The sequence below is a fragment of the Neltuma alba genome, unplaced genomic scaffold (genome assembly GCF_004799145.2).
Source record: "Neltuma alba isolate B1F8T4 unplaced genomic scaffold, ASM479914v2 tig00010231_pilon, whole genome shotgun sequence".
Lineage (NCBI taxonomy): Eukaryota > Viridiplantae > Streptophyta > Magnoliopsida > Fabales > Fabaceae > Neltuma > Neltuma alba.
Window position 1 is genome coordinate 536,215 of NW_021635163.1, and position 12,875 is coordinate 549,089.

The 12,875-nt window shown below is 31.3% G+C and overlaps 2 protein-coding genes across 2 annotated transcripts; both read left to right on the forward strand.

Moving 5' to 3' along the window:
* Positions 1-216: 216 nt before the first annotated feature.
* LOC114755142 (putative disease resistance protein RGA4) lies at positions 217-2,964 on the forward strand. Its single transcript, XM_028944017.1, has one exon. It carries the CDS (start codon positions 217-219, stop codon positions 2,740-2,742), a length of 2,526 nt encoding a protein of 841 aa, XP_028799850.1. The 3' UTR covers positions 2,743-2,964.
* On the forward strand, positions 2,596-10,993 carry LOC114755085 (polygalacturonase-like). Its single transcript, XM_028943954.1, has 10 exons — positions 2,596-2,607; positions 7,812-8,027; positions 8,130-8,255; positions 8,397-8,570; positions 8,693-8,713; positions 8,821-9,028; positions 9,111-9,192; positions 9,296-9,404; positions 10,211-10,327; positions 10,421-10,993. The coding sequence occupies exons 2-10, from the start codon at positions 7,827-7,829 to the stop codon at positions 10,634-10,636; spliced, it is 1,254 nt and encodes a 417-aa protein (XP_028799787.1). The 5' UTR covers positions 2,596-2,607; positions 7,812-7,826; the 3' UTR covers positions 10,637-10,993.
* The last annotated feature ends 1,882 nt before the right edge of the window (positions 10,994-12,875 follow it).

Genomic DNA, 12,875 nt, shown 5'->3' on the forward strand with positions numbered 1-12,875 from the left:
TGTGCCCATTTATATTTTGACAAAGCGTCAACCACATAGTTAGTTGGGTTGCAATCCAACAACTACGCAAAAATAGAGGCGAAGACCAATAAGTCAATGAAGAACCTTATGTGGAATTAAAAGCTAATGAAATATGGATCTTGTTTGAAATCGATAATCTGAGCATCAAAATATTTCTATCTGTTCAACGTTGCTTTTCTATCGCTTACTGAAAAGATGGACGCCATCGCTGTGAATGTTTTTCAGGGATTGACCTCTTTGGCTCTTGATGAGTTCAAGCTGCTGTGGAATGCTAAAGAAGATGCAGAAAAGATGAAGAACACTGTCCGCGCAATCAGATTTACCCTTTTGGATGCAGAGGCAAAGGCCAAAGACCATCAAGTCAGCTTTTGGCTGGAGAGATTGAAAGATGTACTCTATGATGCAGATGACTTGCTTGATGATTTATCCACTGAAGTTTTGACGAGGGAATTGATGACTCGAAACAAGGTGGCAAAGAAAGTAAGGATCTTCTTCTCCAAATCAAACCAATTTGTTTATGATCTTAAAATGGGTCGTAAAATGAGGGAAATCAGGGAACAACTGGATGAAATTGATGATGAGAAGAAAAAATTGAAATTGAATGATCAACCACTTAAGCCTTCATCTGATTATGAGGACAGAAAACAAACTTACTCTTTTGTGGCACAAGATGAAATTATTGGGAGAGATATGGAAAAAAACCTCTTTCTACGTTATCTATTGTACCCTGCTATCAACGGTAGAGTTTCAATTATTCCCCTGGTTGGATTTGGAGGGTTAGGCAAGACTGCACTTGCTCAGCTTGTGTACAATCACGAAAACGTTCAAAAACATTTTGAGTTTAAAAGATGGGTGTGTGTGTCTGATGAATTTAATGTAAGACAAATAGCTCAGAAGATTTTACGGAAAGAAAACACAAAAGACATGGAGCAAGTGCAGCAGGATCTTAGACAATCAATTCAGGGTAAAAGGTTTCTAATTGTGTTAGATGACGTGTGGAATGAAGATGTTGAGCTGTGGCTCAAGATGAAAAGCTTATTGATGGAGGGAGCCCACGGAAGCAAAATAATTGTAACTACACGCAGTGCGAAAGTGGCAGAGGTAATGGGCACAGATGGTCAAACAATTACCCTTCGAGGTCTGAGTGAAGATAGATCATGGAGATTGTTTTGTCGAATGGCTTATGGAAATGAAAAAGAATCGAATAATGTGGAGTTGGTAGCAACTGGAAGGGAGATTGTGAAAAAATGTGGAGGAGTTCCGCTTGCCATTAGAATTGCTGGAAGGCTTGTGTATGACAAAAACTCAGAGGGAACAGATTTGTCATACCTAAAGAATAGTGAGCTTTGGAACATGGATCAAGTGGAGGACAGAATCTTCGGGGTGCTTAAACTCAGCTATGATCATCTCTGTTCACCCATGAAAAACTGTGTGGCTTTTTGTTCATTGTTTCCAAAAGATTTTTTGTTCAAAAAGCAAACACTAATCCAAATGTGGATGGCTGAAGGATTCATCCGGTCACTGGATCAAATGAGGTGTGAGGAAGATGTTGGCCATGAATGCTTCATGAAACTACTTTCAAGGTCTTTCTTCCAAGATGTGACAAGAAACAAGCACGGTGATATAGTGACTTGCAAAATGCATGATCTTATACATGATTTAGCACGATTTGTGGCAAAGAATGAGTATCTTGTGGTCAATGAAGGAAAAGAACAGAGAACTAGAGGTACAACACGTCATTTGTCATATGAAGGGTCAAGAAAGAATTGGAAAGTTCCAACTTCCTCCCTCAAATCTGAAAAATTAAGAACAGTTCTCATACTTAAGAGAGGTTATTTTGGTTGTCTGATGGATGAATCTTATTTTGGTTTGGTTACATCAAGATTAAACTGTCTGCGTGTTTTGGTCTTACAAGGCTCAAATATTACACAAATACCAATAAGTATTGGAAAGTTGAAGCATCTAAGATTTCTTGATCTTTCACATAATCAGATAACCCAGCTTCCAAGGAATATTAACAGACTGCACAACTTGCAGACCTTAAACCTCTCCAGCAATAATATTCATGAATTTCCAAGAGACATCAGTAACTTGGTCAACTTGAGACACCTTCAATTTGACAATTGCATGCTGATATGGATGCCGCATGGGTTGGGGCAATTGACTTCTCTCCGAACCTTAACGGAATTTGTAGTAGGTGACAAGAGGATGCAATTAAGAAGGGATAGTGTAGGAGGGGTGTCTGAATTAGGTGAACTGAACAACTTGAGAGGTTCTTTACAAATCAGTGGCTTGAAACACCTTAGGCATAACCCTGAAGAAGCTGAGTCTGCAAAGTTGAAAGACAAGCAACATCTTCAACACTTGACGTTGGTCTGGTCCTCTGATGATGGTAAATGTATGGACAGTAAAACCCCCATAGTTGAAGATGAACTGATTTTACAAAGGCTTCGTCCTCATGATACTATCAAAAGCCTGGTTATAAAAGGATTTTGTGGGGAAAGGTTACCAGACTGGATAGGAAATCTCAAGTCACTGCAATACCTTGAGTTCCATGATTGTGAGTGTTTGCCATCACTTTCTGAAGTCCGTCGTAATATCGGATCATCAAAAAGATCGATGATAAACGGACGTCATTCGTTGGGGCAAGGCGAAGTTAGAGGTGATGTACGGGTATCCATTATATATAGCAGTGATAATCTTTTGATTTTACGTGATTAGGTACTCTCTGTGGCACTCTACGCTGAAAGGAAAAAAAATATAATGCTGCTTGAGGTGTCATGTGATGTATTATGGTGGAGAAACTGTTTTAAGAGTCAGGCTCGTAGCTTTATAATTTGTAATTACTAATATAGTATTCTCTGTTTGTTTGTAAATTGGGAGCCAAGTGGAGACTCCTCGGGTGTAAACAATGCTGGCTCCTAAGATGTAATAAAAGTTGGTAAGGAAATTACATTTTTACAGAATCAAATGTATAGTTTTTGTCTTGTGAATCTGCAATATTGCAACTTATTTGCTCATTTTTTTCAGTTGAGTTATGAAAATAGGTTTATATTTCTAAGAATCCAAATATTATTCAACATCTCCCAGAAAACTGTTCAGCCAGTGATAAAACATCATCTTGGTCTGAATACTTTTTAGGGTGTGTTTGGGTTACACCCCAAACCATGGTTTGGGGAATAATCTACCCAAACACCCCCTCCAAAAACCAAAACCATGGTTTTGGGTCAAAACCATGGTTTTGACTCTAAAACCATGGTTTTGGAAAAAGCAAAATTTTTTTGCTTTTGGAGAAAAAAGGGAGAGTGTGAGGACCTATATGATATATATCTTGTTATTTTTTTTATAAACATATTTTTTTATAAATATATTTAATCTTATATTTTATAAATATATATACACATTAATTATTTATTAATTATATTATCTTATGTATTATTAATTATGTTGGTAAAAAACATATTATTAACAATTTTATCCATTCAAATTAAAATATATCATAAAATCTATTTTTTCTGTAATTATCATATTAACTTATGTCTTTTTTTTAGTAATTTGTATATATAAAAAGTGCTTCTGATAACAACTATCCAAACACTCTCACTTCTCAGAATCACTTTTTTACAAAATCTATTCTTCACAGAATCTATTCTCCAGAATCACTTTTCCAAACCACGGTTTGGTTTCATCCAAACACACCCTTAGTCACTGTTACATTACGACTATGCGTACTTTCTATTATTGAGGAAAATGCAAAGGCAGGTGCCCTATGGGTCATTGTTACTTCACACCAAATGAAAAGATGTTAGTGCAAATTTCATGAATTTTTTAATGTTCTTTCTCTTTCTCTCTCTTTCTCTCTTATATATGTCAAACAAAATATTATGTAAAAAGTATTTATAAAAATATTTTGAATAATTAAATAAGAAAAATCACTATGAAGTCCCAAGAGAGAAATGTAATCACCAGCAAGTCTCACAACAAGTGAACAGCATGTAATGACAAGTTCGGTACAGAAAAAAAACAACAAATTCATGCTTATTATTAGGATTTTCTGATGATTCCATTTCTTCCTTGTGACTAATAGTGATTTTCTCAAATTAAATTGGGTCACCTGACATTTGATATACAACGATTGGGCTTTGTAGTATGGGCCCAAGAAGTTTGTTGGAAGGGTCAAACCAACCAAGAGTCGTATGCTGAAGATTGAGGCTTGTCCAGTCAAACTTTTTGTCATTCATCTTTCTGGTTTTACTGCAACTGATGTTGCGGTCTAGTGGCATGTCCGCTGCACATGTTTTCTGGTGACATGGTCACAAATATTTAAGGAAAAATAATTTTTTAAAAACTGTTGAATTTTAAAATGATAAATAAGCGATTTTAGTAGATTTTGACAAGACCATTATAAGAATAATAGTAGATTTTGACAAGACCATTATAAGAATAATCAACATAAATTATTTATCTTTTTAAAATTCAGCAAGCATTTTTTGTCATTTTCTTAATATTTAATTTAAGAGTAAATAAATTTAAAAAAAACCGTGTATTACGTAAAAATAGATATCTATATTAACCCCAAAAAAAAAAAAATTAAAACAAGCATAAGACAAAAAAAAATTAAATATCGAATTTCGGGAATATTAATAACCACTAAATTTCCAATCCAAGCAGCCTAACTGTGGAATTAGAGAGAAGGAAGCTGTGAAAATTTTGCATAGCAAAAAGTTATATATTATCGGATAAAGAGATGGATTTTTCTTTGTTCTTTCTAATTAATATTATAGCCTTCATGTGTGGGAGAGAGACTTTGAAAGTTTCATGTCCAATAAGAGGGACTTTTGAAACCTAAAATCAAAGCTTAAGCCTAATTCTCTCTACCTTATTATAGTTTCATGTAGTAATCTCTCTTAAGTACATCACGGCAAGTTTTCAGGCAAAATAACACTTCACAATGTCAAACACATACATATATTGTCAACCTCTAAAAGTAACAACACATGCAAAAATCTTTTCTTTTTAGAAACGCATCTTTGAATCATCAACTTGCTAACTTCCCCAACTGAATCTACCAAACACAAACCCTGCTTGTATTACCACCTCTAGTCTTTAATATAAGAGTTAGTAAGTAAATTAAAAAAATTAGTTAAATTAGTTATTTATAATAAATAAGTATTATTTTTTTTAAAATATTCTTACTAATCAAGTGTATTGGCTAGAACTATTATTATTACAAGAACTATCTTGAGAAAAAATAAATATATAAATATAAGAGACGAAGTAGATTGAGATTTTATATTTAGAACCAAAATAAAAATCAAACAAGCTTTTATATTAAGGATTAAAGGTAGTACTGTATATTCCCTTCCTAAAGTCATTCAACCTCTAATCATAAGTCATTTGGCTGACCTCACACACACAAACGTATCATACCATTATTCCTGGGGAAAATGTAGGGGGAACCAAGTTTTTGGTCCTTGAGGTTGCTGTTATTTTGGCTAGGTCCTTATAACTTTTTTTAACTAAAAAATCAATCTTTATAATAATTATGATCAACTTTGATCAAGATTCGTAAAAATAATGTCTTACAAATATGACATTGACAATAATATTTGGTAATAACATAAACTTTGATCAAGGTTGATTATAAGGTCGGTTTGTTAATTAAAAAAAGAACTACAATGATATTGACTCAAATTGATCGAAGCTTTTAACATATGTAGCTAATATCTTGTGGAACAGCCAAAGAATTTCTTTCTTTCTCCAAAAGGTAGAAAGTTGTAGGAAGATAAGTCTCTTAATGGATTTTATTTCATTCTTAAAAAAATCAGTCTCTCTTTTTGATCATGTGCTCTACAATTGAATTTGCATGAAATTATCGATATGGCATAAATGAGTTATTGAGATTAAAATTAAATTTAACAAGAGAAAATATTTAGATCAATGAAAGAGATTTTGATTAAAAGTTTCAAAACTAGGCTAAACTTAGTAACATTTGTTTTAAAAATATTTTATAAATTCTGGAGATAAAAATAAGTTTGTATAATTTCAGTAATACAGAAAATAATTTCTTGTAAATTTTAACTTTGCCCAAAAAAACTATTTATCTTAAATTTATTCTAGATTTTTATGTAAGAGATATCAACTATCCGATTTAGGCTTAGGCTATTAATTATAAACTATATAAGACAATCAAATATAATACTATTATGGATCCAATTTAAAGAAGAGATGGTTGTTTATTATTTTTGAATAACTGTCAGTGGATAACTACCAATTCCATATTTGGCAATTACCAACGTTGATCTAAACAGAACAATAAAACCATATCAACTTGCCTAACGCAACCTTTGTTACGTTGGAAATATTGCAATTGCAATTAAATTGACTTGTGAATTAAATATTTTATATACCCACTTTTTGACTCTGACCTGCCTTGTTTTTTATTCCAAAGTAATTGTTTCTTCCAAGAATCAAAATGCTATTTAAAATTGTTGGCAAAAAAAAATGCTATTAAAAATTAAAACCCAAACTTATGTTAATATCGATAGAGAAAGAAATAATTGTAATTAGCTAGTTATATCACATATACTTGATTAATTTAAAAAATTTTTGATGTATTTTTATTAATTTTATCAATTTAACATTTCTAGCTTAACAGAATAACATTGGGATTGGAATTTATGCAAATAATTAATGTCAATATAAGAAAATCGCATGTATTTTAATTAAAATCCTTCATAAGTCAAAACCAGTGAAAAAGCATTTTGGGAGAGCCCATGTAAACAAAAATAATAATAAATGAAAGTTATAAAGCCGAAAGAGAGAAAAGTATAGTTCAAACTTCAAACCCCATGAGTCCAAAGTACGTCTAAGATTTAATTTTGATATGTATATTTAGAAGAAAGTTTAAACTGACGGTAATAATATTATTATTGAGATGATATGAATATATTAATAGATAAAAGACAAATAAATAACGTTTCATTTATTTCTCCTACTATGTACATATGATAGAAAATCCTGACTAAGCATAGTATTCATCGAAGCTAAATTGTTTATTATTTATTTTGAATCACAGTTTTTCTTTTTTCTTTTTTCTTTAACAGAGATTCTCTTTTACGCAAAAATAATCTTCACTAATGTAATATAATTTGAACCAGATATTATTGTTATTTTTTCTTTGTGATTACAATAATTTTAGTTAAGATTGACAAAAAATGGTCTCTCATTCAAAATATAAAGTCATTTAAAATTTAATTTTGATATCTGTATCTGTATTGAGTGTTCGGAATAACACTATGTTCATTATATCTAAATTGTTTATTTATAATCTTTAATCACAATTATTCTTATTTTTTAATTCGTTATATCAATTATTTTTTTAAAAAAAGTGATCTCCACCATTTCAAATGTTATTCTCAGTCGGTTTTTTTTTGTAATACAATAATCTTGGTTAAGATTTACCCATTCCATTCAAACCAAAAATCCACTTAAATTTAAATTTTAAAAAAATAAACCAAAGACTTAATATTTTGGCGAACATTCACTATGGACCTGACTAAAACCGAAGCCGGCTACCAATGAATCTTTGATTCACTCCTTATTTGAATAAGATTTCAGCCCGCCTTCGTTTCATTTCCTTCTGGTCACCTTCCATTATCTCTTTCTGTGCATAGCCAATCTTCTATATAAATATATTGCTCTTCATTTTGACACAAATACAAATCTGTCTTCACCATCCTTAGAAACTCTTTCTGTACTCTGATCAGTTCATTGTTTTTCTCAGAAAGTGAAACATCCAAAACATGTCTCCTCAAAGGCCTATTCTCTCCCTTATCCTCATCATAATCTCATTAGGATTTTGCTTTGGCTCTGAACATGAACATTCCAGCCTCTTGGCAAGAAGGTATTCCAGAAGCAAAACAAGTAAGGCTTCAAGGTCCCAAGCATCAGTCAATGTCGATGACTATGGAGCCATGTCCCGTGATGGAAAAGAAGATACTGAGGTACCTACCTAGGATCAATATAGCAAAACAACTAAGTCATTTTCACATATATGAAACACTTTTTTTTCTTTTCTCATTTTCTCAATTTTCATTCTTCTTTAGGCCTTCAAGAAAGCTTGGAATGAGGCTTGTTCTAAAGGGGCTGTTCTTGTGGTTCCTGAGAACAAAGTCTATCATCTTAAGCCTATAAAGTTTTCAGGTCCATGTCAGCCAAATACTACCTTCATGGTAAGTACCTTACCATAGAATATTGCAGTTAGGTGATGTTTCTGTCAGTTGGTGTTTCTGGTTTAGTCCAAATCAGGTTATTTCAATACCCAGATTGTGAAAGTACTGATTTTTTTTTTTTTTGGTTACTGTTTCATTCAGGTATACGGAACCATCAAAGCTTGGCCTCACCTGTCTGCATATGAAGAAGATCCAACACACTGGATTCAATTTGAAGGCATCACAGGTTTAAGAGTTGATGGTGGTGGCATTGGCACTTTCAATGGAAATGGGAAGAAATGGTGGAAGAAATCTTGCAAAGTCAACAAAAGCCTTGTAAGTCATTTCATAGTTCCCTATCAAATCGAACCCCAAAGTTTGATTTTCTTCTTATAAAATTTGAATTCTGATATATTTCCCTTTTCCTTTTCCTCTCCTCTTAATTTTTCATTTCACAGCCGTGCACGGATGCACCAACTGTAAGTATATCTATCTTCTTCAATGCGTTTTTCCCCAGATGATACAGAGTACTCTGTTTTCCTTTCCAAGCCTGACGTAAATTTTCCCGGAAAATTTAACTTCCCAGGCTGTGACCTTTGACGAATGCACCAATCTGATCGTGAAAAACCTGAGGTTCAAGAATTCTCAGAAAATGCATATCAACATCCAGAACTGTTTGAATGTTATGCTTACAGGTCTCAAAGTGATAGCACCAGAAGACAGCCCCAACACTGATGGGATTCATGTGACAAGGACAAAGAATATTCTCATAAGCAACAGTTTCATTGGTACAGGTAAAAACTCAGAATGTCTCTTTCACCAGAACATAGAAGCAAATATTTTTATATAACATCAATTCTTTTTATTTTTTTGCAGGTGATGACTGCATTTCAATAGAAAGTGGATCTAGAAATGTCAAGGTTACAGATATAACCTGCGGACCAGGACATGGAATCAGGTTTCTGATATATTATAATATATATAAATATATGTATTTACACACACACACATAAGAATTAATTTAAGTGGCTAAATTGTTTGTAAATAATGTTATTGTGCAGTATTGGGAGTTTAGGAGATGATAAGTCAAAAGCAGAGGTGTCGAATGTGGTAGTGAACAGAGCAAAATTGAGAGGAACGACGAATGGGGTGAGAATAAAGACTTGGCAGGTAAGAACTGTTTGACTTTTTGAGGACTTTTTTAGGTACTCGGCAACATTTCACTCATTTCCCGAAAATTAATAAATAAATAGAAAAAGTCAACAAAAAAAATAGAAGTTAAGGAAAAATTGTGCTCAACCCACTTCATTTAATTCTTGGCTCTGCCTAATATAACAGATTCCTTCCATATTTCTATGGGAAGCTATCAAACTTTTTGCCTGACAACACATTTTTTTAGTGTCTCATAAATGGGTTTTCAAAATTTTTATATTTGTGTCATCATTAATATATAATTATATATTATACTGGAATTGTCATTAATTATTTTTCTCTTTGAAATATTTAAGAAACTTGGTGAAAAGTTGACCAAATGAGACAAGAACTGAAATTAGTGGGGCAATAGTGAACTACAAATTTCCAACATTTTAACTAATCGGCTTCTCTAAGTTTACTCAGAACGCACCAATACCAAACCTTCTTCAACACAAGTCAGCATTTCATTCAAGAAAAAAGGCCACATAAATGTTTAGTTCAACTTTCCATCATCTATGCCTCTCATTACTTATTAGCACCAGTTAGTTTAACTTCTTCAATTCTGCTCATTATATACTTATTTAAGCTAAAAAAAATTCATAATATGATATAGTTATACCAAAGTGGTTCTCCGATATATATTTTATATATCACTCCCTCAGCTCTTAAATATAAGAGTTAAGTGAAGGATTTCAATCCACTATATTTCTCAAATTTGTAATTATTGTTTCAACATGCCTCATGTTACAATACAATGATATATTTATTGGATTTGAGAACAGGGAGGCTCTGGATATGCAAGATTCATAGAGTTCATGAATATAGAAATGGAAAATGTAAGCAACCCCATCATCATTGATCAAAACTACTGCGATCAAGAAGAACCTTGCCATGAACAGGTAGACATTTCTTCATCTTCTTCTTCTTCCTCCTCCTCTTCTTCATATCTTTGTATGCTCCTTCTAATTCTATATTGTAAATGAGAACGGCAGGAATCAGCAGTAAAACTGAGCAACTTGTTGTACCAAAACATAAGCGGAACGAGTGCTTCAGAAGTTGCCATTAAATTTGATTGCAGCAAGACGGTTCCATGCAACCACGTTTACGTTGAAAATGTGAGATTAGAAGCTGAAGGAGGAGGACAGACCACTGCTTCTTGCGACAATGTTATATATGTCAACCAAGGAAATCTCTTCCCAAAGTGTTAATGGAAGATTCATCATATATAGTTCACCGGGTGAAAAACTCTTTCACTTCTAAAAACAAAAAAATTTAGTGCAGAAGGTCGTTGATTAAGCTAAAATGGAGAATTGGAGATTCGGCATTTATGAGCTTTGCGTATATAGAGATTGAAGATGGAGGAAATATGATCGTTAATATGGAGAAGACTAGCCGTTATTTATTCTGGTTTTTTACATAATCTTGTGAATTCATTATTTTGGTTGCTTAGTTGTTTATTTTTCAGGTGTAATAATTTTGATTTTGTTAGCTCTTTGTTTTCATTAGATTAAAGTGGGTTATGTGTATTTGTATGAAAGTCAGAATAAAACACAATGTTCGCGATTTGTGAATAATTTTTTTCCTTGTATTATATATATTTATTATATATATCTAATTAAGTATTTAGTGAGCTTGAGAAAAAATTTACATTGGGTAGAATTCTAATTAAAAGCCTTAGGATTTGATGTTCAAAGGAAAACATTATATATTGTGTTTATTATCACTAACAAAATTTAGAAGATAAATAATATATTTACACACTCGTTTAGATTTTCAGGATATTTTGGATCAATTATAGATATTTACATTTTTCGAAACACCCTTCTTTAAGACACATTTCAAAAGCTGCTTTTGAATCTCTTGTTGAAAGTTCAAACATTGCAAAATTTATCTAAGGAACGAAATGAATTTCAGGGGCTTTGCTAAATAAAACCAAAATTAAATCTTATGTAAATAATATTTTACAAGTATCCATTCAAAACAGGTGGATAAATTTAAGTAAAACTAGGTTTTGAAAATTAACAATAAAAACCAGCCATACACTATGTGATGCATAACAAATTAAATTTTTATATAAAAATATGTATTTTTACATTTAACATATAATTATGAAATGGTGAACTATACATGTGTTTATAAATATTACTGAGCATTCGTTATATTCATAAAAATGATAATATTGTTATTCAAAGATTACAAGTCATATTTTAATTATGCAACGAGTAATTATATCTAAATCAGTAACATTTGGGATCACCACGGTTTTTTTATTGCCCTTATCTTTAAGTTTCAATTTTATTTAATTTTATTAATTTTAATATAAATTTGAATTGTATGTGAATTTTATAAAATTTAATTATTATATTGTTTATGACGCTCTAAAAATTGATTTATTTATATATTATATATTTATAAAATATATATTTTAACATTAATGGTGAGATATTTTTTTAAATTATACATTATTTTATAGTTATTTTGATATTTTAAACGTATCCTAACGTTTGGTGTTTAAAAGTACCTTTGTCTCCCAAAATCTCTCCAAGAAATCTTAGGAAGTACTCACCAAATCAAGGTTAATATTACAAGTTTTAAAATTTAAAATTGAAAAAAATTTCTTTTTTTTAAAAAAAAACATTATCCACGTCAACAAAACAAATGATTACTTTTTGGATTTGAGACTTGGGAGGGGCAACCAGCCAATACCAACGACGAAGATTATTAGGTCAAAACTTTTGTCAACTATTCCCCCAATTTTGCTAACAACACGTCCCCCGTTCATGATTGTTATCATTTATAAATATTTCAATTAAATATCATCAAAGATGCTGATTAAGAAGATGCTTTTTATAAGATCCAAATAATTGAATTGTGTGATTTAAAAAATTTGTTAATATTAGTTAGAATTAATAAATATGTAAGAAATACACCTCTCTTTTTCAAATATATTCTAATTTGAAGATATCTCTCAATCAATGATATATCATTTTACAACCAACAAAGCTACTCGATAGTAAAAAAACAAAAAACTAACAAATCTGTTATAATGGCTGATCTCTATTTCTCCTAACTTCGTTTTAGAGTTTTGGCCAAAAAAAAAAAACACTTCGTTTTAGATTGATATATTTCAATGAATGAATTTCGGTAATTTTTTGAGAAAAAATTTAGTTGTCAGTAATAATAATATATAATTGGTGCAGCTGATTTCACTTAATAAAATAAATGTTTTCTTATTATTATTAATATCTACTTCAAATATATTTTAAATATAAAATTATAATATTTTTTTATGACTCTATATATATATAAACGAACTTTCCAGTGATATAAATCCCTTATTTCTCTTTGTTAGATAATTTTGGGGATATGATATAGAAAAAGTGAGACCCATCTTTATAAAAACCAAATAATTGTTGATTTAGATTTTTAGGCAAGATGCACTTTAGG

Bases quoted from the DNA above. Each gene is read 5' to 3' on its own strand.
- LOC114755142 (XM_028944017.1), top strand. From the start codon at position 217: ATGGACGCCATCGCTGTGAATGTTTTTCAGGGATTGACCTCTTTGGCT.
- LOC114755085 (XM_028943954.1), top strand. From the start codon at position 7,827: ATGTCTCCTCAAAGGCCTATTCTCTCCCTTATCCTCATCATAATCTCA. The intron at 8,028-8,129 runs GTACCTACCTAG...ATTCTTCTTTAG, and splicing joins ATGGAAAAGAAGATACTGAG to GCCTTCAAGAAAGCTTGGAA. The intron at 9,029-9,110 runs GTAAAAACTCAG...ATTTTTTTGCAG, and splicing joins CAACAGTTTCATTGGTACAG to GTGATGACTGCATTTCAATA.